This window comes from Paroedura picta, chromosome 13 (genome assembly GCF_049243985.1).
Source record: "Paroedura picta isolate Pp20150507F chromosome 13, Ppicta_v3.0, whole genome shotgun sequence".
NCBI lineage: Eukaryota > Metazoa > Chordata > Lepidosauria > Squamata > Gekkonidae > Paroedura > Paroedura picta.
Window position 1 is genome coordinate 17,516,942 of NC_135381.1, and position 25,064 is coordinate 17,542,005.

The following is a 25,064-nucleotide window of genomic DNA, read 5'->3' on the forward strand; positions in this document are numbered from 1 at the left end:
TATTTCCTAGAGCCTTTCAAATGCCACAGGCTGCTGTTGGCTACCGTTTTCAATATATGGTCCCCAAGCAGGCTAGTTGTCTGCTGCTGCCACCTCAGTCCTTGACCGTGAGGAAGTTCAGATGACCTGTAGTAAGGACAAGATCATAGATAACTTTCTTAACTCTTATCTGATTTGTTGGCGGGGGTGGCCAAACAGTGTCCCATATGGTGACAGGGGCTCATGGGAATTGTAGTCCATAGACATTTGGAGAGCCACAGTTTGGCTACCCTGTGGAGGGGAGAATAACAAGTGTGATGTTTCTCAGCACTGACTAAGAATATGGAACTGCAAGAAATGCTAAGATCTCTATTAAATACTTCTAACTTCACCTTTACCCTACCTACCCTGGATTACAGTTACCACAGAGAATGTGAGCAGAAGAAAACCTGCATTTGCCATAATAATAGGCAGGAGTGCTATTGTAGGGAGTGAGGGGAGGAACATGCATGTACAAAATCATTGTGAGATAAAGGAAAATCCCCTTCACTTTAAAAAAGTTCTACTGAATTATTTTGCTGCTGCTTTACTGACTGTTGTTCCAGACGATGCTCTTCTGTCACATCTTTTCAACTAGCTTTTCCTGTTCTTGGGACCTAGCTCTGCAAGATGCTCAGCTACAGCTCCCTGATGCAGGAAACTGGAAGTTCATATGGTGATGGAATGTCATCAAAAATCAAAAGGGGCCAAGCATAGAGGAGGGTGTCAGGGCAAATGAATAAGATTTTTTTAAAGCAAACTACAACAGAGATTTACTTAGCCCCTTCCTGGGCTGATTCTGCACTGACTTTGTTTATTCTGTTGTGGATCCTGCTGAATCCAGATCGATTTGAACTTAGGTCTTCCTCTCCCCCCTACCCCCAATTGAAACAGAAAAGTGTTCTGCACGTGGTTAGGAGCTGCAGTCCCTGCGGGAGCTTTCAGCATTCTGCAGGGCCTGCAAAACGGAGCTTTTCCACCAGGTCTATAGCTGAGGCCAGGCGACAAGGAAGATCATGCCCCCCCCCACTGGAGTGGCAGTAGTGCATGTCATTGGCACCCTCTTTGCCCTTTTCCCCTCTGGATTTAGTTGGGAGACTTTGGGTATGGGAAGAGTTTTTTGTGCCACATTATCTTGTTTTATGGGGTTGATGTTTTATTGTGTATTTTATACTGGTTTGAAGGATTATTTGGGGGGGTTATATATGCTGTAACCTGCCTTGAGCCTGTGGGGGGAGGTGGGTAAGAAATTACATAATAATAATAATTAGGGAAAATCAGAAGGGGGGGGAGCCAAGTGCAGCAGGAGCCTCTTTCTTTTCTTGAAGGGGGTAGTGGATTGGAGAAAGCAGAGGAGGGAGAAAAAAACTAAGAGGCAAATCTCTGCAGAGAGAAGTGAGTGCTTCTGGAGCTTCTGCCAAGAGAAGTCAGGGCTTCCCCCTTTAAGGCAAGCTTGCAGCCTGGGAATGGGGAAGCCTTTAAAAGCCAATCAGGGCTTTTCTACAGCATTGAGGCTTGGCAGCAAGCAGAGATCTGCATGCTTTCTCATGCTGATTTTTCAAATATTGAGGGTTATATCCACTCTAGGATATTGTGGGGAAAAGGTAGGGTCACTCCGGATCAATCATGCTTGTTGCAAAGGGAAAATTTAAATTGGACAAAATCAGAATGGAAATCTCATTCAGTGGAGACGGCAGGGACTAAATCAGCCCGGGATTGGAATAAAAGCTCCGTGCAGATTCAGCCCTGGTTGCTAAGACAAACATAAAACGGAACCTGTTAAAAGCAGTTTTATTAAAAATATAATTTTGTAAAATATACACATGAAGAAACAAAGAAACAAAATGTTCAGAATTACTGTGCGGATCTCTTCTCATGGAGCAGTCCATCCCCCCCAGCCAAAATTTCACAATCATGCTGCTGCTATTGCTTTTGTAATGAAGCCACTGGCTTCGGTCAGTTTCCTCTGCCTTAAGCTCCAGTGTCAGCATTTCACTTGGAATGTCAGGGTTGAGTTAGCACCGGTGCTTCCTAAAAACTAAATTTTTCCTCAAAACACAAGACCAAACGTAAGCCAAGGGCCCTAAAGGCCAAACAGCACAGGCATGCAGGCAGTGCAGGAATACAAAGCCCAGTAGACACCCGACCACCACCACAGCCTCACCAGGAATTCACCTAGCCACAATTTTTAGGGATGGGCCAAGAAACAGACCTTTGTGCTTTCTAAGCAGAAGTAAGTGGGGGACAAGTGGCTCCCCAGCCCCATCCTAGTGCAAAATAGAAGCCTGCACAGGTGGCAGGACAGGCTATCAACATTTCCCAAGATTTAAGGACTGCAGTAGCCTACCTTGGTTGGAGAAGGACACTCGATAGAGGTCCCTGTACATCCAAACGTCTTTTTAAGAACCTTATTGGGCCCTGCAAAGACAAGTAGCCCACCTAAACCCCAGAATTTTCTATTCCAACAAACCCCTCTTTTTGTGCATGGACGTTTTGACTTCTTTGCATGTTATTGACGTTTCCAAAGCAGTGACAGGTTGGCCAAGCAGTGTGTACTCTCATCCATTTGCAACTCTATTCTTGAAGGGGGGGGGGAGGTTCTCTGAAAATCCAAGAAGGCTACTTTGACCAGCAAGGGCAACAGGATGCAGGCACATAACGGGCAATGAGGACATGTGTGGCACTTTCAACTCTGAAACATTCACTGATCACTGGAACTAGTCCACACATTTCCCTTGCTTTTGAGGCAGAAACTCATTTGAGTTTGTTTACAACAGTTTGTAGAAAAGCAGAGAGAGTAGAAAAATGTATTTAGCCTAGAAACATCTTCGACATCAATGTTTCTTCTGTAACGAAGGAGAAAAATCACATTAGCCCAGGAAATGCAGTCTACACCGGAAAGAGCCTCTACAGCACTGAAAAAGCAACTATTGGACTGTTACCAGAATACTGGCGATACTGCGGTGCAGCGTAAGATATGGCTCAGCTTGGTTAGTACTGCACCCTCCCCCTTCTGTCAGTGCATGGTAGCAAGTCCTACATTTGGCATGGGGACATTCACTGAGCAAAACAAACGAATTGGCTCATAACTTGCTTCTTCCACCTACCTCCTGGCAATACTGCATTTACAGTCCCCCTACGCTGGCAGAGAAGAACATCCGAAGTGTGCAAAAAAGGGGAAAGAATCCAACTTTTTCTCCTCCCAGCAGAATGCGGCAGAAGGCAGCTCTGTCTGCCGTTTCTCAACAGCTGCTCTCGTCCACAAAAATATAAATCTCTGTGCCTATAATGATTTTTGCATTGTTTCAGCTTGCAGAAGGAAAAGCGTAAAAAGCAGGGCTCCTGTTCAGATGTCAGTTTGACTTTGTGGTGGATGCAGATGGAAAGGCCTTGCTGTGCCAAAGTGGCAGCTTCTCCCAGAACACACAGCAAAACACCCAGCAGCCTTGGCACTACCAATGCTCTTGACACGCCATAATCCCTTTGGCCCGGCAGGGCTAATAGCCTGATGCTTCCCCTAGCTTCCTCAGATCCGAGTAAGCAAAAATGCAGTGGCCCTCCTTGGAGATTCCTTGCACCACATTCAGCGTCCTGTTTTCAACAGAGATTTTGTGTCCCTTTTCTTTCAGCGTCTTGAAAACACGCTGCAAGAGAAGAAGCAGAAGGCCAGAGTTAGATGTGGGTCCAGAGGCAGCTATTTGGGGAACAATTATCACAAAATCAGCCATGACATCAGGCAAGATAGGACTGTCATCACAGGAGATGGACTTGGGGCACCCTTTACAGCAGAAGCAGAAACAAGGTCAGGCAGATGTGACGCAGGGGACTTCCTCTATTCCCCCCATTGAAACAGAAGTGTTCTGCACTTAACTGGGGAAGCTCTAAGCAGGGAGGGGAGCCAAGCGCTCCCCTTTCTTTTCTTGAACGGGGGAAGGGGGGAGAGGATTGGAGACAGCAGAGGAGAGGGAAATAAATCCAAGAGGCAAACCTCTGCTGGGGGAAGTTACGGCTGATGCCCTGGCCACTCATGGAACACTGCTTTGCTACGAGGCCTGGAGAAGGAAGTTAATTCGCAAAAAGCAGAAATCTGCACACTTACTGATGGCAATTTCTCAAATATCGAGGCTTATATCCACTTCTGGATGTAGCAGGGGAATCATGAATGTTGCAGGGGGGAAATTTAAACTACCGGAAATCAAAATGGAAATTGAATTCAGTGTAGACAGGAGGGATTTATACCAACTGAGAGTGGGTAAAAAGCCCCGTGCAGACTACATCCATCTGGAGTGCACTGTGGAAATGTCCTCCTGTTTACTAACCAGCATGCTGGGCATTGAGCAAGCAGCAGAATGGAGCTAAGGGGAGAACTGCTGGCAATACTCTGGTATGGGAAGTGGGAGGGGGAGAGAATAATGCATTTCTCTATGCCTCCAAGAAATATGACAATCAATGACATCATTGTTGCTCCTCCCAGCCTCCCCCTCCCCATCCCAGAAAAGCAGCAGAAGCAGGTCAAACATCTCACCATATCGAAGTCCCGCTCAACCTTGATTGCGTTCCTCTCGTCAGCATAGAGAAAAGAAGCCTGGATGGCTTCATCCAGCTCATATCCAAACCACAGTTTGTTCACGATCGCCTGCAATTCAACAAGCCTAGCTGTCAGAGGCATTTTGGGAGGGAGGCCCATCTCAGCAGCTATTAGGCACAACAACTGAATGGAGACTCTACAGTCAGAGCAGAGTATCTCTGAACACCAGATTCTGGTGGTTCCTCAGATAAATGAGGAGGTGCTATTTCGCTTCCTGTTTTACATGCAGGTTTTTTGATTGGAAACTGCTGGATACACAAACCTCTATTCCGTGCATTCTTGGGGGCTGGGATGGGGAGGGTCAAATGAATAGCAAGGCAACCAGGGAGCCTTTTCCTGCCAGACCCGTTTCTGCCTGGTGGTGGTGCCATCTCGAGATGTGGCTTGCAAGTTGAACAGAGGTCCTATTTCCTCTTTCTGGCCTTGAACAAGTTGTGTAGCAGCCAAAGGCTCGTGCTTGTGTGTGTGTGTGTGTAAAGTGCTGTGTGGTACTATCGGAATGCACCTCTGTGATCCTCTGTGACCTTGCAAAAGGCCTGCAGATGTTTAAATACTAGTGAAAATGGTTGTCCATTACAGCAGAACTTGATATAGTGTGATATTTTTAACAGGACGCTGACGTCCTATATGGACCCATCATTGAGGAGTATTACTAGAAAGGTTACAGCTTTAAGTAAAAAAATAGTTTGGTACACAGCAGTGAATAGGGAAATTTTTCCAACTGCAGATTCCAGGGGGCAGAAAACACTCACCAGGGCTACAGCAGGGGTGATGAGGGTCCCACCGGAGCCACCAATCACCAGCTTGGACTGCCCATTTCTGGAAATGAGAATGGCTGGTGACATGGAAGAGGGTGGCATCTCTCCTGCAAAAGGAGGTGGCAATGGCATTATATACTTACCAGATCACAGGGGCATTTGGCATCCATTTCTTTTTAAAGACAGGAAGAGAAGTGCACTATACATAACATTCAGTCTGTGAAATCCTGGAGACTGGCAGGGTGCTTAGCTAAGGAACAGAAGGCACAGAGAATGCATTCCTCCACTAAGGCCTGTTTGTTCTCTCTATAAAAGTATGGTGTGAGCCCTTTTTTGTAAGAAAGATTACAAAATTATTCCCATTAGTGCAGCATGCTGCTCCAGGCTAGAAAATCAGAAGAAGATTCCCAGAGCATTAAAGACAGCAGTTCTAAGCATTAAAGACAGCAGTTCAGATACAGAAGGATGGCTGATCAATCCCTCAGAGTGGGAATTCCTTGAGAGAGGAGATGGAGATTACCTGGAGAGATATCTCTGTTTGATTGCTTCATGCAGAAGTCAGCAAGCTCATTATTTAAAATGATCCCGGTGTTTTGCGAATATACCATTGAGCCAAACCTAAGTATATGTGTGAAGGAGAGAGAGAGAGAGAGAGAGAGTGAGCACAGATCCAAGGGCATCAGAAGGAGGTACTGTTATGCTACAAAAAAACATCCAGCAGGGTAGTAAACAGGATCAACAGCACTGACCAAATTTCATCGAAACTGGAAGCAAAACACATGCTAACATCCGAACAAGTGGGTTTTAAAAGTGAGGTCATGAGACAGGCCATCCCATGATTCTCTTAGCAGAGAGAGAGAGAGAGAGAGAGAGAGAGAGAAAAGCAGCTGTGTGGTGCTCAGGCTGAGAATGATTTGAGTATCCAAATCGAATAACCCATCCCTGCACTTTAAATGGCCAGAATCACCCTTATCCGAATTGTGAATCAGTGATTCAGATGAGATTCGGCTGCTCCATTATAGCCTTTGTGGCCATTAAAGTCAATTTGAAATTTCATTTTTTCATCTCTTTTGTGGTCTGGGTGGAAATGGGGATTTGAGGTAGAGGGACCAGATTTGCAGTAGTGTTTCCTACAGTGTGGAGGAAAGACAAGAACAAAGAATCTCTTTTTCCCACTATAGGGGATCATATGGGGGAAACATTTTTGGTGCCCAAAGAATTGGACCCTTGGTCCAATCTTTTTGAAACTTGTGGGTTCTTTTGAGGAGAGGCTCCCGCAGCTATGCTGCAAATTTGGTGTTTCTATCTCAAACCCCCATCATCCCAGACTACAGAATACATGAAAAGACAACATTTTCCATTGACTTTAATGGTGCTATAGGTTAGGATGGCGCCAAATCGATATTGCTGAACCTGCATCTCTGAATCTGAATCAGTCAGTTATCTGGGTAAGTTGGTAAAAGGTAAAGGTAAAGGTATCCCCTGTGCAAGCACCGGGTCATGTCTGACCCTTGGGGTGACGCCCTCCAGCGTTTTCATGGCAGACTCAATACGGGGTGGTTTGCCAGTGCCTTCCCCAGTCATTACCATTTACCCCCCAGCAAGCTGGGTACTCATTTTACCGACCTCGGAAGGATGGAAGGCTGAGTCAACCTTGAGCCGGCTGCTGGGATCGAACTCCCAACCTCATGGGCAAAGCTTTCAGGCGGCTGCCTTACCACTCTGCGCCACAAGAGGCTCTTGGGTAAGTTGGATTCAGCTGAATTGAGCCAAACCAAATCTGAAAAGTGCCATTTTTTTTCCTGTGCACATCCCTAGAAACAGGCCACTGCTACAATGGAACTGTCTGAAACCCTTGGTTTTTGCACTGTGTAGAAGTCTATGAAAAGCTGTTTTCATAATCTTCTTTTATGCTTTTGTGTCACAGAAGCAAACCAGCAAGCAGAAAGGTTGGAGATTCTTGGCCAGAACTCTCAGGTCTTTAAGATACCGCTTGATAACCACCAACGTGTGTGGGGAGGAGTGGGGCAGGACTGAGGCAGTAGCACTCAAGAAGGGAGAGGGTAAGCCTACTTTCTCCAGCACCACCTTCCTTGATGTAAATTTCCTATCCAGAAGTTGATACCTGCCCCAGTAAAACCGATTGTGTGCAGGAGGGAAAAGCCAGGTCGGCGCTGACATGTCAGCAGGGCAAATTTCCACTGGCACATGACATCGGTGCCAGCCTGGCATCCTCCTGGCTCTGGCCCACTTTAGGGCCTCCGATGCCCCCATTAAGGGAATGCTGATTTTTCAGCATTCCCTTTCGTAACGCAGGTGTCAGCAGCGGCTATGCTGTGCCAGGCCGATGTATACAGGGAAGAGCTGGGCCTACCAGTCCTGGTTCTTCCCCTGCCTATGGTGACACAAAATGCCCCGTTTGGCTCCATGGTGGTTTGGAGTGCTGTGGAGCAGAACAGGGTGTTTTTTCACCCCTACAATCGAGGGACAGTGTTGTGACGCTATCCCACTTTTGTGCAGTGCAACTTCCCTGACCCACCCCCACCTCTAGCATGGCAGAACCTTTCTGCCATAGTGTTGTGCATGTGCATGCACAACTCTGGGGTGGACCATGTGAGCTAGGGGATTTCTTCCCTCGTTATTACATGGGAACCAGTGGGCATGCTGCCTCACCGCCAGTGGCCTGGTACAGTCACCGCCATGCATAATCGGTCTAAGAGAAATTAACAGAGTCATATAGGAATTGAGAGAAGAGTTGTCTCAGAAAAACGGTATGAAGGGAAAAGGCAGACATCCTCTTTCCTTGCCCTGCAGCACCATCTGCCTTGCTCTCTGCCCCATCTAAAAAGGTAAAGGTATCCCCTGTGCAAGCACCGGGTCATGTCTGACCCTTGGGGTGACGCCCTCTAGCGTTTTCATGGCAGACTCAATACGGGGTGGTTTGCCAGTGCCTTCCCCAGTCATTACCGTTTACCCCCCCAGCAGCAAGCTGGGTACTCATTTTACCGACCTCGGAAGGATGGAAGGCTGAGTCAACCTTGAGCCGGCTGCTGGGATCCAACTCCCAGCCTCATGGGCAGAGCTTTCAGACAGCATTTCTGCTGCTTTACCACCCTGCGCCACAAGAGGCTCTGCATGGCTACAATTAAAAGAAATCTGAAGAGACAGAAAATCTGACTAGGAATCTCCAGTGTCTTGTCTTGACCAGCCTTTAGCTGCTCCCCACTTACGGGTGGTTGATGGTGCTGGTGACTGAAACGGCGCTGCCATCTTCAGCAAGGACAGAAACATGAGAGGTGCCAAAACCCACTGCTCCCGCCTGGGTGAGGTTGTAATGGGTGGCAGCATGGTCCCCTCTCTCGTCGATTTGCGCCCTGACACGGTTAGCAAAGGAGTCCGATATCAGCTCACTAATAACATCCTAAAAACAGAGTGGGTTCTCAATCAAGCAACCTCCAAAACGCTAAGCTCGTAGCTGCAGAGTTGCAAGGAAGCTTCGCCTACCTCATGTATACGGGAATATTCGGGGTCATCCACTTTTTTTTTCTGGCCGTTGGCAAACTTTAAAGTTTCCGCAATATAGTGGTAAGCCTCAGCCTTCTCCCTGGATACGTTCATGGTCGCCTTGGTGAAGTTGAACCCTGAGAAAGCAGCAACAACTCGTGGTGAGGGCTGAGTGGCCAGAAACAGTTGCTGAAGATGCTTCAAGACCCGCACACTAACTCTCTTCCCAAGGAGATTAGGCTGGTAATCTTTCAGACTGTCAGGCCTAAAGGAATTACAATGTTTTGCTCTTCCAGAAGGCTTTTGATTTGAATGGAAGAGGAATGGCTCTGGCTGTTTTTATTCTTGTGTGTGCTTGTCCCCCCACCCCACCCTGAAAACATTGTTTTATCTGATTGTTACTTATACCCTGCCTTGGGTAGCCATGTTGGTCTGAAGCAGCACACCAAAACAAAATCAGAGTCCAGTGGCACCTTTAAGGCCAACAAAGATTTATTCAAGGCCTCGGGCACCTTTGGATGGAGTGGTGGCTGTTTCATAGAAATGAAAAATACATCTGCAATCTAGTATAAAACAAGCTGAACATGCAGATTCTCTAACAGTACCTCAACACTTGTTAGGACACACTTCTAAAGAAACAGCTCATCCAATTCCTCCTCATCGTGCACGCAGTCATTTCTAAAGCCAAACAAAATCCTTTTCCAGTAAAAACAAGCTGACTGCAGATACCTTTGTGTTTAACAATTTCTGTTTTGAATAGTGTCTGAAGATCAATACAATCTTGAGACTTATCCTATTCCTGTTTGTCTTTGGGACCATCCTCCTCCTTTGGGTGGAAAGCAGTAAATCGCTGTTCCTTTGCCTTCTGTTTCCTTTTGAGGCTTTGCATAATGCCCCCTCGGTTCATGTCCACATGCCCAAAGGATCCATTTACTATTTATTGAAATTTCTGTGCAAGTTCTGGCCATCAGAAGCAAATATGAATAGTAAATTGGCCCATACTGCAAGTTCACTCAAATTCACTCATTCGTAATAAATGGAAGATGAATTCAAGCGTTGGTCTGAAGTAGCAAAACAAAAATTGAGTCCAATAGCACCAACAAAGATTTATTCAAGGTGTGAGCTCCCGAGTGCAAGCACTCTTCCTCAGGCAAAAAGGAACAAGGATCATAAGAGTACAGATATAGGGCAAAAGTGGCAAATTAATAAACTGCGTCATAATATCCAATTATGCAGTCTGGTAACTGTTTGTTAAAACATCTAATCAGTCCTCTTGAGTTCAGTTACAGTTTGCAAAAACACTGGAGAAATAAAAATGCCAAGGTTAGTAATTAATGGCAGACACCCCAGTTGTAAAAAGAAATAATTAAAAGAGACTGATTGATGGGAGATGTGTTTTTAAAAAGAAAAGGCAGGAAGCAAATCTCAGTAAACATCAAATTATAGCCCACAAGTGGTTTCTCTAACCACATCCCCCCCACCCCAAACAGGCTATAATTTTGAATAGTCTCTAGTCAGTTCTCCTGTTCAGAAAGCTAGAACACCTGAGCACCATCACAGCAGCACAAGAAGGGACCAAGCAGCAGCACAAGAAGGTTACAGCAGCACAAGAAGGGACCAAGCAGCTCCAGTTTCAACCACTCACCTTTCAGGACATTAAGGATGAAGAAAAGAATAGGCCCTGCAGCTGGTCGGGGGGCAGAATACACAGTGTATTCACCCAGTGAAATATTCAAGGCTTTCACAACTTCAACCCGATAATTCCTGAGATCGTCTAATGTCAAAATGCTACCTGGAATATGAGACGAGAGAAAAAAGTCAGGAAACAGCAAGCATGTTAATGATGGAACTCTTTCCCCTACCACTATCTCAGTGGTACGCCTCTGGCTATTCTACCCTATTGGGGTAAAGGTTAAATATCCCTCTGCACAGTCTGAATAGTACCCCCGTCCCCCATTACTATTTAGTATTTTAAATAAGGGGAGGTCTGTTCCCAGATCTCCTTTCCCTGCTATGTGTAGTTTGGCAGTCAACAAATTTATTTTGGGTCGACAGCATTTATGACAAACTCTCCATCAGCTCTGTCGTGAAGGTTCTAAAGAGATCTCTCATTCCCTGAGAGATTCTTTCGCTTGGAAAAACCACAACTGAGTGGTGACATGATAGAGGTTTACGAAATTAAGCATAGAGAAGGAAGAGAAAGAAGTGCTTTTTCCCCTTTCTCACACCACCAGAATATCACTGCGCTTTCTCCCATTTTGGGAGGATCTTTTGATAGCTCTTCATAACCTGCTTAGGTGTTCACAATCCAGAAAACCAAAGGCCATCCATGAACACAGCGACCTCACCACTTTTCTCTAATTCTCTAGTATAAATCCAGAGAATCCTGCCGCTTATGTCCCTTTACTGTAATCATTTCCCATTTACATGTACTCTTTGCTCCTCATTGTATCCCCACTTGTACACCTCTGATCTGTTCAGGGAGCTCTGGGGGGCAATTGCTCAAGAAACCTTTCTCAAGAAGATTCAATGTGAATGTGATTCAATCTTGCCTGTGCGCCAAACTGCAGTGAGGTGGAGGAATGTGCATTCCTGCACTCCCTGCGAAAGACTCCACTGATTTGAGCCTTAGAAAAGGGAGTCAGAAACAAAGAGAAAAGAAGAGCTGGGGGCAGAAACCTAAGAAGAGCAGCACAGCTTGTGAGGAGACATCCAAGTTGTTTACCTTCCTTTTTCAAATCTTCCACCAACTTCTCTGCCGTCTTCCCTGTATAAAATTCGTCAGCTCCATTTTCTGCCACTGCTTTCAGAGTCTGGATTAGGGCTGGCCATTGAAGGATCTGTCCTTCTTGCATGATATTACCTTCGTTAAAAAACAGTTTGCTGAAAGAGAGAGGAGATGCCCATTGCCCATCAGCTTCTCATTCCTGACCCTCATCCGAAGTGCCTCCCCTGCTGGTTGTTTTAAAGAGACAGAAGGAAAAAGAAGAAGATACTGCACTGTACCTTCTTTTTTGTGTGTGCCTTTTTTGCTTCCTGGGGCCCAGAGCAGTTTAGGAAAGGAACAATTCCAACTTTTGCTATTGTGGCAGCATCAATTCAGTTTTCTCATTACCATGACTGCGTTTTTGTCGTTAAGTGTGCAGTTGGGATGTGATCATGGATCCCCAGTGTTATGTCTGTGGGTATTTGGACACAGTTGCAAATGAGGGTTCTCTGCTAGCCAAAGAACTAACCAATCAAGGATCCTGATCACTCTGCCAGAGCCAATCCGATTGCTCTGCTTAGGGCCACTCGGATTGCTCCACTAGAGCCAATTGGATTGCTCTGCTTAAGGGCCAATCAGATTGCTCGTATTGCTCCGCTAGAGCCAATCAGATTGCTCTGCTTGGAGCCAATCAGAGGCAGCAGTTGGCTGCCTGAAAGGTATAAAAGTGCATGAGTTTGCCTGTTTTTCTCTGTTCCGTAGTTGTAGTCTGTTGCTGGAGTTGCTAAATAAAAAGAGCTGTTTTGAAGACGGAATCTGTGATCACTGAGCCCGCAGACTTAATATTCAGCATCATACATGGTTGGGATCATAGAGCAAAATGAGTATTAAGGGACTGTGAACTGAGATCAAGAGCCATGCTATAGGCCAGGCTGAGTCCCTGGGCTGCCAACTGCGTATTATAATAAATATCCTCATTGAAGTACATCAAACAAAGAAAGTAGCCATTGGGGACTCAGATGTCTGAAGTATTGCCATTCCCAAGAGTCTGCTAATGAAAGATCCAAACAGGGCATTTCCGTCCTGGGGGCCTCATCTATATGGCTATTTTAATGGGATTATCTTACCCTAAAGAAGAGTTTTTCAAAGCGTTCTGTAAGGGCTGGAAGAGGAGGAACATGCTCAAAACCTTCGGTATCTTGATTCCAGGCTCAAGAAGCTCGATGGTGGGTTTAAACAGCACCTTCCATGGCAATTTGCCATAGCGCCTGTGAGCTTCTTCGTACCCACGAAGTTCCCCAGGAACTGCAATCCACTGTGCTCCTGCCAAAGGTATGTTTAATATGATATCATCACCCATATACTGTATTTTTCTACATGGCCCAGATTTAAGAGATAAGATGCCCGTATACCAGGGGTAATCAAACTGCGGCCCTCCAGATGTCCATGGACTACAATTCCCAGGAGCCCCCTGCCAGCGAATGCTGGCAGGGGGGTCCTGGGAACTGTAGTCCATGGACATCTGGAGGGCCGCAGTTTGACTACCCCTGCCGTATACTGTTAAATACATTCAGACAACTCTCTGGTTCTTATGGATAAGCCCCCTAACCCAGTAGTCCCTTTTTGAGCCTGTGCGCACCTTTGGAATTCTAGCACATGGTGGCGGGCACAATTGTAAACATGACTGCTCCAGGAGACGGAGCTGGCCACCTGGGAAGAAAGCCAAGTGAAGGAAAAAAGAGGGCTAATTTTAAAAGCATACTGGGAAACAGGAATGACAAAACCAATTCCATGGTAGCAGCTGCAGTTGAAACAGCCTTATTTTTACCTGTGCAGCCAAATTGATCTCAAGGGACAAATCAAAAGCCCTGCTAGGCAAGAACCTTCCCCCTGCCCCGCCCAACCCACTTTCTAAAAGTAGTTACTGGGCATGTTGGGGATCCATTCTCTAACTCTTTGCCAGTAGACAGATTCCAATGGGTAGCTGAAACTGCAGAACAAAGTTTGAATCTAGTGGCATTTATCTGTTCCACTTAATATTTCTGGTAAGGCCTTGGAGGAGGAGCTGGTCTCATGGCTTAAGTGCCACTCAGTGCTTAACATCCACTCAGGGCGGCTGTCCCATCCCTGAGTGCCTTCCCCTCCAATCAGCTTGCCTATCTGTCAGTGGCCAGCCAATCACCTTCTGTCCCCCACCCCTGACTAACCCCTGCTCCTTCCACTTCCCTCTGAGGCTGCAGATTCCTGCTGTGTGAGAGCTGCCCCTGCCAGTGAGTTCCCTGCCCAGTGCCTCCAGCCTGCAGCCTTTCCAGGTCTTGGGGGGAGGGGGAGGCCATCCACAGAGTTCTTTCACCCCACCCCAGTCTAGTACCCATTGTGTTCCTGAATGCAACGGGCTTTGCCCCTAATCTCATGAATAAAACTCAGACTTTGTTCTATGCCAGCATAGATCCAACAATCCTGGCTGTCATTTAGTAGTAGTGAGAATCTAGACCCTGTGACTAGAAGTTTGGAACCAGATTTTATAGTGGAAAAGGCATTTCTTGGTTCTGACAACTTAACTTTCTTCCAGTTCAACAGTGGGACTGGTTTACTGGAATCCTCTGAGGAGGTTTTATTTCATGTTATTTTATGTATTGCTGACCTTATGTAAGTATCTTGTTCTTGTCAAACTTGCTGGTTTTCTCCTCGACTTCAATTGAATTCCAGGGGAACCCCCACCACTTCTTTTGTATCTGGATTCCCTCATGCTTCATGGAGAAATTTGCTGACGTCCTATCAGTTTGTACAGTAAGCAAGTTCCTTCACACCTGCAGTGCAAGGACACTTCTAGAAGTAACCATGACAATGGGTCTGGTATGTGCCCAGGTTTGCCCTTGATGCATTTCCTGTGGTAAGAATTCTCACTTCTCTGAATGTTTGATGTAACACCATTTGCGTTTGAACTGTATGTCTTTTGAAGTGTAAAAGTTTGATGTGTTAACTGTCCTCTTTGAAGGGAATACCTTCAAATCTTGCCCTAGGCAAGAGAACCTTTTGTTTATTTGTTCATGAATGGAAGGCCTCATTGAGGCATTTGGATTAAAGAGTTTAGAATCTCCAGTTTTGGCCTGGAGATCTCCAGGTCATGACATTTAATTTAAAATGTATTTTTATTCTCATGACCCTTGAGTGAGGGTTCATAAGCTGTATTCCTGCTGTTATGAAAAAGTTGCTGTTCCTTCTGTTTCTGTTGGGATTCTCTGTTAGAGTTTTGTGTTTATGCTAATGCACAGGGGCAGCCCACTTGCTTGGAACTCAAATAGTGCTTAATTTGGTAAGCCTTCCATGATTCCCAGGGATGTTTTATCTTAGGAAACGATTGTTTATGCTTTGATACTAAAATGCTTGACCCACGCTTATTCACTGTCATTTTACTCTGATCCTGGGTGGATCCAACATTTAAGACTAATAATAAACCAAATTAAGAACAGGCAGTTTGACGCATGATAGAATTCACCAGTATCACTAAAGGGTTATAGTATGTGGCCCTGATCATGCTGGAAGGAAGATATAAATCATTCAATAAATATTGCATCACACTATAACCCTTTACTGCTTCATGATTTAAACTGTCTCATTCTTCATTCATTTATTTACCTTGCTTGATTGGACTTTACATTTATCTTCACCGACATATGAGAGAGACCAGAACTTTTAATCTTATCATCCTACCACCCTGAGCCTCCGGGGAGGGCAGTATTTAAATATAAATAAATACCTACCTATCTACCTACCCACCCTAGAGGTTCAAGTCCCCAACACAGAGATTCACACTTGATCAATCTGTAATCTACCATGTGATAATGAGAAAAATTATTTTCTTTCTTTCCACTGTACCTAAGGAAATGAGCTCAGACTCACCAAAGCTCACACTGGTATACATGTTGTTAGGTGTAGCTGGACTTCTGTTCAGTTTCTCCTCTGCCGATGATTGGTCATTTCCAGAGAGACATTACAATCTTGTCTCGTGAGCAGTGAGGCCTCCTTTCCAACCAAGTGTCCCCCCCCCCAACTTCTATTTCTATAAACGAATGTGCTTCAGACCCCATTGTTACCTGGCAGTAAATCGTATCGACATTGACCCAGCAAGTCTCTTGAAATTGCTTGTGGGGCTTTCTCACGAGCATTGATCACCTCAGCCTTTCCTGGAAATACAAAGGGGGCAATGTTAGGAAGACTGCAACCCAGCATCTCATCTTGTACTTCAAGCAGCTTCAGGGGTGGTGGTAGCAATTTGTTGTGAACTGCCCTGAGCCCATATGGGGAGGGGTGATATACAGATAAAATATTTATTGCTTTTATCGTTGTTTTTATTTTGGGGAAATTCTACAAGGGAGGCAGAGGACTGACCCTCCCCCTTCCTGTAACACAGTGGCTTCAAGACAGACTGCTATTTTTTTTAACCTTAAAAAAAACCCTGAGAGATCTAATGACAGATTCCTGCCCAATTTACTCCCAGAGCAGGTTTGCTCAGACATCTTTGGAAGATGCATACGATACCATTCCAACTTCTGAAGTCCAGGCACCTAGCTGAAGGAGGAGACAGACACTGTGGGTGGCTTACAAGAGTCCTCTCAGTTTTAGTCAGACACACTGCAGTTTACTTTTCTCCTCACACATGTTGTTACCAAGAAATACATGCGTCTACACTACAGATATCAGAATTACAAGTATCATATTGCTTTGCTGTAGGATGCAACAGTTATGCAATAGTTTTTAATCGGGACCATATTAAAATTATAGACCTCCAACAGCAATTTTTAAGCCTCCCAGTGTTCCATAAGGCTGATACAAAGAGAACAAGAGAGACTGACAGAAAACAAGGTTTCAGGCATGCTGACAGAGTCAGTGGTGTACAGCTTTCTTAAAACAGTTGTAAGAGGTGCTGGAGACAACACAGTAACAACACAGACTAAAAACCTCTTGGTCTCCCAACAGCAACCCTTACCACCAATTTGCTGAGCATCTCCCTGTACAGAAGAGACCGGGCAGACCTTACCTGTGGATGCATTATAGATGGTAAAGATGACACCTCCCCCTATTCCCATGCTCTGAGGGTTAAAAACAGAGGTGCAGATCAAGGCAGCGATGGCGGCATCTACAGCTGAACCTCCTTGTTGCAAGATATCCCTGTTGGACCAAGGAGGAGAATTTAAAAGACATCATGCCAAAGGGTAGGAAGAGGTCACGCTTTCACTCAAATGATACCCAACTGGCCATTGATAAGAAGACCTTTTTTACAGATGCAAAATTGAAATAAGCTTGCTTCTTTTTCATCTGTGGCCATGTGCCTACCTTGAGCCACTAGATATAAAAACAAAAGAGAACATAAGATGGCCCATCCAGTTCAAGACTTTATGTCACAGAATGGTCAATACCCAGGTGTCATCAGGAGGCCCTCTAGTGAGGCCAGAATTCCAGAAGTTCTCATGCTGTGCCCCCTTTCTTCATAGGCAAAGTGTTCCACCACTTAATAATTTTAGTAGTCCTTTTTTGCATCTTAGAGAGCTCTAACAGAACTAGTCTGTAAGAAGAGCCCTAAGAGAACTGTGACTAGCTCAACGTCAGCCAGCTGACTTCATGTGGAGGAGTAGGGAATCAGACTCAGTTCTCCATATTAGAGTCCACCACTCTTAACCACTACACCACACTGGCTCTCATCCATTGTTCATCAATATGCCTACTAATTTTAATAATGGATTCTACCAGATTACCCAAGTATCAACATTAGACTGGCTGGCCCTTAATTTCCTGGAGCTCCTCTGGAACCTTTATTAAAGATGAGGGTTGCATTAGCTTCCTTCCATTACTTGGGAATGGTCGCAGATTTTAGTGATAGACTGCATATTTTGTCATGTTGTCCTGGCCCCACCCATGGGAACAGTCTCTGGCATCAGCCATCATAAAATTTCCTGCAGCACAAAGGACTATTCTGACAATTCCACGTGCAGCAGTGATTTCGTTAAAAGGCAAGTTCTGTACAAGGAAGCATAAGGAAAGAGACCGAAACAGAACAAACAACCAATGTTGTAATATTCTTGCATGCATGTGTGGTGTGGCCATGCTGGCATAATGGTTCTAGATGCCGCGTCTCTAAAAGGACATTATAACACTAGAAAAAATGCAGAAAAGCAAAATGAGAATGATTAAGGAGACCGACCCAATTCAAAGAGGGCAACATTTGCTCGGTGGCAACAACAGAGGAGGGATATTCCCTGTAGCCATGTATGCATGTTTAATAAAGCACCTTGTTGGCCACCGTGGCAAAGAGGACGCTGGTCTAGACAGACCTTTCATCTCATCCAGCAGGCTCTTCTGATGTTCTTATATAATGACACACAATGGAGTCACCTGATAAACAAGGCATTTTCTCGGAGGGCACTCTTTGGTGGAAGCAGCAGGAGAACAATCAGAGGAAATGAGAAATGGCGCAAAAGAACAAAATGTTTTAAAACAAAGAAAGTATTTACAAATGCTCTCCAAGTGATACCATCACCGCCAGCATACGTTTTTTCACACAGACTCGTGCCTACTCACTGGACCATGTGTTCTGTTCCCTTTTATAAAAACTCATCTGATAGGTCCTATCCAACTAACTTATCTGTTCTGTAATGAGCTTAGCATGGGCAGATGGGTCTGTCCTCGGATCATATGGCATAGTCCACCTGATGTGACCAAACGGATGGTCATGTTTTTGTGGGAGCAACAACAGAGTCTAAGAGATCCTCCTTCCTTAGCAAGAACTTCTCATACAAACATCCAGATATACCAGGAGAGGTAAGGAACAAAATTCAGCCAACTCGTATATAGCAGTGTTGTGATTTTGTGGGCTGCTTAGATCTAAGATACACGCAGCCTGCCAAATTACTTAGTTTCTGGAGAGAGTCTCATCTGCCTTCGGAAGATAGTACAAGTCACATTCAAAAGAAGAGGCAGTTTCAGATGTCACTATGGCCACAGCTGGCATCTGATGCCAAGTTTGGGCAAAATATTATGCTACAACTTTCTACCAATGCTCAGCCAGCAATGGGGGAGGCCTCCCCAAAAGGTATAGGGCAGGTGTAGTCAAACTGCGGCCCTCCAGATGTCCATGGACTACAATTCCCACAAGCCCCTGCCAGCATTCGCTGGCAGGGGCTCCTGGGAATTGTAGTCCATGGACATCTGGAGGACCGCAGTTTGACTACCCCTGGTGTAGGGACTACCACTACTGGCTGCTTTATTGCTGCCCCTGGAATTATCCCCTTTGGTCCCTGCCCTGCCTTTGCCATGATATCCTACCTCCTTACCACTGCACCTCTGCCAACTTGTTTGGAGTTCCACAGGAGGCGGTTCTGTCCCCGACATTATTTAACATTTGCATGTTAAAATGGGGGCTTGGGTGGCTTGGGTGTCACCGATATGCAGATGAAACCCAGCTCTATCTCCTGATGGATGACCAACCAGATGCCCCTCCAAACTCATCAACTGGGTGTTTTGAGGTGGTGGTGGAGTGGCTCAAATGTAGTCGCTTGAACCCTTCAAAGGAGATTCTGAGGCTAGGCAGGAAGGGGTCAGATCAGGACGCAAGCTTGGCCTGCCTGGATGGAGTGCAACTGTCAACTGCACATACAGCCAGTAATCTGGGTGTGATTTTTGATGCCTCTTTGTCAATGGAGGCAGAAGTCACAAAAGTAGAAAGGCAGGTGTTTTTCCATCTTTGCCAAGCCAAGCTACTAGCATTTGCTACAGTAATCCATGCAATGGTCACCTTAAGACTGGACTACTCTAACTCACTTTACCCCTGATTCTAACCTGGAAATTACAACAAGTCCAAAATGCTGCTGCATGGGTCCACAATAGAACATGGGGGTCCATATTAGACTAGTACTTTGGCAGCTGCATTGGCTCCCAGGGGAGTTCCAGGTTTGCTGGGACTCCAACCTTCAAGGCCATATGTGGTCTGGGCCCTGCAAATCTAAGGGACTGTCTGAATAGGTCCCCCAGGGGGCACTTCGCTCTGCAACAGCTAATTTCCTGGTAATCCCTGGTCCTTTTTGGCCCTGGCCCCTGCCTGGTAGAATGAGCTCCCCAAGAACATCAGGGCCCTAATGGAATAAAAGCATTTCCATAGGGCCTGCAAGGCGGAGCTCTTCCACCAGGCTTATGGTTGAGGCCAGTTTACGATAAAGGGCCTCCCCCACTGCAACCCAACAGCTCATTGCTGGCCCCCAATAGTAGAAACAAATGGACAGATCACCAATTGTTTGGCAAATTAATGGTCAATTTTTAAAATTGTTTTAATTATTTTACTTGTTACTGTATTTTAATCAATGTTGTGAACCTTCCCAAGACAGCTGTGCCGATAGGGGCGATCTAGAATTTTAAGAATGAATGAATGAATGAATGAATGAATGAATGAATGAATGAATGAATGAATGAAGCAACTCTGTCATTTTCAAGAGATTGTCCAATGTCCAAATCGCTCTTATGGGGTATATGGCTATGGGAGATTAAGGACAGCTGTTTTTAATACTCACACTTTATGGAATCCTGCCTAGTTCTGGCAAACTGGCTCCTGGATTTGTTGTTTCTGTGCCTGGTGTTTACATACTTTTAACTACTATAATGATATCACAATCTATCTAAACAGCCTGAAGAACATTGAAAACATCTGGACAACGACAATGCCATTTGCCTTGAGTTTACTCCTGATTGGAAGAAGCATTGAAGGAAATCAAATAAGTCTGGGAATGACAAATGGATTAATGCTCCTCTACAACCTAGTCATATTTTATAATGGATACGGATTAGGTTTCAAGATTCCATACGTAACAAGCATTATCACTGTAGTGGGGAAGTGTGTCTGTACATAATCTGGAGTTGGATTGCTCAGCAAAAAAACACTGGACTGATACAATTACAACATTTGCTTCCTGACACTGTTGGTCATGGAACTGACTAGAGGAAATGTTACTCTTGAGGAGATGCCACTTCCAGCAGGAAGCCACTTGCGTTTTTTCCCTCCATGCGGAAATGGCCCCTAAATTCACGAATGCATCTGATATGGTGACCTCTGGCTCACAACAGCTTCTGTTGGAATAATTTGTAGGGTTTTGGGGGGTTCTTTAAGGTGCTTCTGGGTTTCTGTTTTATCCTACTGTCACACACTAACAGGGCTACCCTTCTGGACTGATCACATATTAGGAAAGATACCACCAAAGGGCAATCTAGCTATGACATCTATGACCGCATTGATAGCTAGGGTTGATTCTCTACTACCAACAAATCTAAGAAGGTGCCAAAATGTTTAATAAGCAGCATTAAGAAAGCTATAAAAGGCAAGAATTCAACATTTCAAAAGTGGTTGTCTTGCAGAAATGAAGGCAACATCAAAGAATACAGGCTCTGCCAGATAAGTAGTTGAAATGGCTTTAAAAACAGGGTTACATTACATAGCAAAAGACATCATATAGTTGGAATTTGGCAAAGCTTCTGTTAAAAGTCTCTCATTAAAAACCTCTGTGTAAATTTAGCAGCCATGGGATAAGAACGATATTGTCATGGATTAGCAACTGGATAAACAACAGGAAGCAGAAGGTAGAACAGAAATGATGGTTCTCATAATTGAAGGAAATAAGAAGTGTAGTCTCTTGGGGATATATCTTAGTTCTCTAACTACATTATTTGTTCATCTGAAATAAGAAATGAGCAACAAAGCAGCCATGTTTGCAGATGACAAATAATTATTCAGGATGATAGAGAGGATTGTAAGGATCCCTATTGGAGCTCTCCAAAGTGTTAAGTGTGTAACTACATGGAAAATGAGGTTTAATGTAGATGTGTAAAAAATGATGCACAAAGGGGCAAAAATCTTAAATTAAGCTATTTATATGGGCAGGGCACAGAACTGCTGTTGACTAACCAGAAAGAGATCTTGAAGTCAAGATAAGCCTATGATGCAGAAGCATTTGCAACAGTTGTAGTCATTCCATCTCAAAAAGGTTATAATCAACTTGGAATAAGTGTAGAAAAGGGCATAATGAATGATCAGAAGGTCAGGGCATCTTCTCTAGGAAAATAGGATACACAAGGGTTTTATATTCAAAGACCTCATGGGAGGCACATAATATAGGGTTTATATATAACCAGGGATGGTATGGACAGTGGATCTAAAGAACTTTTCCTCTCTCACTCAAAACACCAGAATCTGATTGAATTGATGTATAGTATATGTAGGCCAGGCAAAACCAAGTGCTTCTTTTGTCACGCATAATTTACATGCAGAATTCATTGTAGTGATGGCCATGAGTATACATAATTTTTAAAAGGAAACTGGATAAATTAATTGGTGATTCATCCATCCACAGCTACTAGCCACAGTGGCTAAATGAGAGGCAGCATACTTCTGAAGACTGGTTGTTGGGGTGAGGAGTGGTAAGTGGCAGAAATGCTGTCTGAAGCGACATCCATGAGGTTGGGAATTCGATCCAAGCAGCCGGCTCAAGGTTGACTCAGCCTTCCATCCTTCCGAGGTCACTAAAATGAATACCCAGCTTGCTGGGGGGTAAAACGGTAGTGACTGGGGAAGGGAATGGCAAACCACCCCGTATTGAGTCTGCCATGAAAACGCTAGAGGGCGTCACCCCAAGGGTCAGACATGACTCGGTGCTTGCACAGGGGATACCTTTACCTTTATGCTTAAGTCAGATGGGCACTTGATGGGCAACTGGAAAGGTGGCAGTGGTCACCCTGGCACCCTCAGGTACCATGTTTGGGATTCCTGGCCAAGAGCAACTTTAAAATGTAAAAACTTAAACCTCCAGGCTTTGGCAGGGACCACAAAGGTGTAACTGGAGCCCAAGATACTAGGTGCATGGGGGAAAAATGAATATATGCAAAATGAATCCAGTGACAAAATGGGAATCTGTCGTATCAGCACCCTAAATAATGCCTGCTGGAGCAGGTTGTTAAAACAGATGGGCTAAGCAGTGTGAAAATATGATGCAAGAATAGAAAATGTGCTTGTAAATAAGACCTCGCCCAGACAACACAATAAAGCACAGCATATAAGCCACAATTTAATTGCACTCTTGTTTCATCTAGTGTCTATACATAGGTCTGTATTGGCCAACAAAACTAGGCTTTCTTGGTGTGTGTTAAACTGTGACTCTAAATTACAGCTTGAATCTGATTTTTTAACAGTGGTTTATAATACTGAGGTTTCTAGTTATGTCTTAATTTTAAAAAATCCAGTCTGTTTAGTAGCATCACTCCTTTCATCCTTCTGCATAGAGAGAGAGCTGCACAGAGCAACAGGAAAAACCAGCATCACCACCCAAAAAACATACTTTTGATTCTAGCTGTGCCATCCTAAGCACGGGTCCTTGTTACACATCTGAGGACTCACCTTGCAAAATGCTGAGACAACATGAATTGGTTGCAGAGGACCATACAGTGAGCCTTCGACTGATTATGCACGGGTCAGAAATACCGGGCTGGTGGCAGCATGGCATTGGGGCTAATCCTGGCATACGCATGATGTTGCCACCATCCTTGCTCCTTCCTGGCCCTGGCCCGAATCAGGACCTCAGATGGCCCGCAGCATGGGAATGTGGATTCTTCCGCATTCCCTGTCTTGCTGTCGCAGCCAGCAGAGGCCCAGTGAGGGCAGCCTGTGCATAAGGGCAGGCCTGTGTGTAACCACCTCCCCTACATCTATGGTGTCCCTACAGGACTCATATTGTCCTGTTCAGCTTCATAGAGTCAAACAGGGCATGTCTACACCCCCATGATGGTTGGAGAGCAGAATGCCGCTATCCCACTATCCTGTGGTAGGATCCCCATACTCGCCCGCCGCCACCGCCATGAGATACAACGGACCTCTCCCGCCCCAGTGTTGTGCGGGTGGATGCACAACTCCGGGGCAGTCTGTATGCACCGGGGAATTTTGTCCGTGTGTACTCGGGAAGCAGGGGGGCATGCTCCCTGCCGCTAGGAACTGTGTGTGGCGTCGTGTTGCTGCCACTGTACATAATTAGTCTTCCCATGACATTTGGGCAGCAAAAAGGCCATGGAGTCCAGCTGTTTGTCCCATACCGCAGTTCCACTGGTCTGCCCACAAATATGGGCAGACGTGGCACCAGCAGCAGGATAAACAGCTCCCCCATGACTGTTTTTTGCTGCCCAAAACAGCACAGGACAGAAGAAAGCTGAAGCCCACCCACTGACCGGGCACTGCATTCTGCTCTGCAGCCATTTTGGGGACTCACAACAGTTTTGAATGTGAGTATCAGGCAAAAGTGTAACAGGCACCATATTTGCTCCCTGGAAATAAGCTTAGAGGGGCACAGCTCTGCATTGTAGCACATTCTGCAATCAACAGTGCTTCCTCCGGACAAACCAGCCCTTCTCTCTCTTCTAATTTCTCTCTGGAGGCCCCATTTCCCGCTCGGTGATGATTCGCCAAGCAGGATTGTAGGACTCCAGCTTCCCCAGGGAGAGACAGTAAGAACAAAAGATCCTTACTTAATCATACACTCTTGTTCAGTTTGCCAATATACACAATAGAAATGTTTCCTCACACAACACAGCAGCCAAAGACAATTCATAACTCACTTCCTGCCAAATCATCAACCATAAAGGTTCTCCCTTGAAATACTCCTTTTTGTCCCAAGAAGGAGTGAATGTGTTAGCCATAATTTTAAGCTTCTGCCAAGGAGAGGGAACAGGTTGTGTTAAAGCAGTAACAAATAAAGGAAGGTGGAATTTAATTTCTGTAAAAAAATATATTTTGTTTAAAAGATAAGAAGCTGTAGTGAAGAGGCTACAGGGAAAGGGTGAGAGGTTGATTACTGGTGATTGCTATATTAAACAACACCATTTTGGGACAAAGAATGAGAAGTATTTGCCAGTTATGAAAGAAATGGCAAAAATCCAACTACTGAACACGAAAGAGTTACTAAACTCTTTCCAACTACTGAACACGAAACTGCCAAAGTTGTTACTGCTATTGAGAGGAATTACAGTGGTCACTGTCAGTTGGACATGGAGTGACCTGAGAGATTTCAAGCCAAATATTTACAGGAGCTACAAAACAGAAAGAACTACTGTAAAGATTTTAGGATGTATCTCACATCAAGAAGGGCTAGGAGCATATACAGAGATAATAATCCAATAGAGATAATAATCCACAATAGCAACTTTCTTGAAATTCTTTTTTTTAAATATAATTTTATTTATTTCATGGAAAGGGTGGGGGGTGAAGGGTTTGATGTACATCAGGGGTAGTCAAACAACGGCCCTCCAGATGTCCATGGACTACAATTCCCAGAAGCCCCTGCCAGCATTTGCTGGCAGGGGCTTCTGGGAATTGTAGTCCATGGACATCTGGAGGGCCGTGGTTTGACTACCCCTGATGTACAGTATACAGTGCAGGGAAGGAGGCAGAGGGAAACAGGTCAATTTT

At 45.1% G+C, this 25,064-nt stretch overlaps 1 protein-coding gene across 2 annotated transcripts in view; it reads right to left on the reverse strand.

The window, feature by feature from the left end:
• Positions 1-1,792: 1,792 nt before the first annotated feature.
• The window catches only part of GGT5 (gamma-glutamyltransferase 5), a 35,940-nt gene continuing 12,668 nt past the window's right edge, over positions 1,793-25,064 (reverse strand). The window contains exons 2-13 of one of the 2 annotated variants that reach the window (XR_013226422.1): positions 16,617-16,747; positions 15,673-15,762; positions 12,703-12,898; positions 11,594-11,751; positions 10,514-10,660; positions 8,869-9,005; positions 8,595-8,785; positions 5,885-5,982; positions 5,359-5,471; positions 4,544-4,654; positions 3,126-3,662; positions 1,793-2,864 (exon numbers count right to left, since the gene is read on the reverse strand). Coding sequence is in view for 1 of the 2 variants with exons in the window: in XM_077309369.1 (XP_077165484.1) it covers positions 3,516-3,662; positions 4,544-4,654; positions 5,359-5,471; positions 5,885-5,982; positions 8,595-8,785; positions 8,869-9,005; positions 10,514-10,660; positions 11,594-11,751; positions 12,703-12,898; positions 15,673-15,762; positions 16,617-16,747 (1,519 nt within the window). In the remaining variant the exon portion in view is untranslated. Of the gene's footprint in view, positions 3,663-4,543; positions 4,655-5,358; positions 5,472-5,884; positions 5,983-8,594; positions 8,786-8,868; positions 9,006-10,513; positions 10,661-11,593; positions 11,752-12,702; positions 12,899-15,672; positions 15,763-16,616; positions 16,748-25,064 lie in introns of both variants that reach the window. The other variant, XM_077309369.1, reaches the window with a different exon arrangement.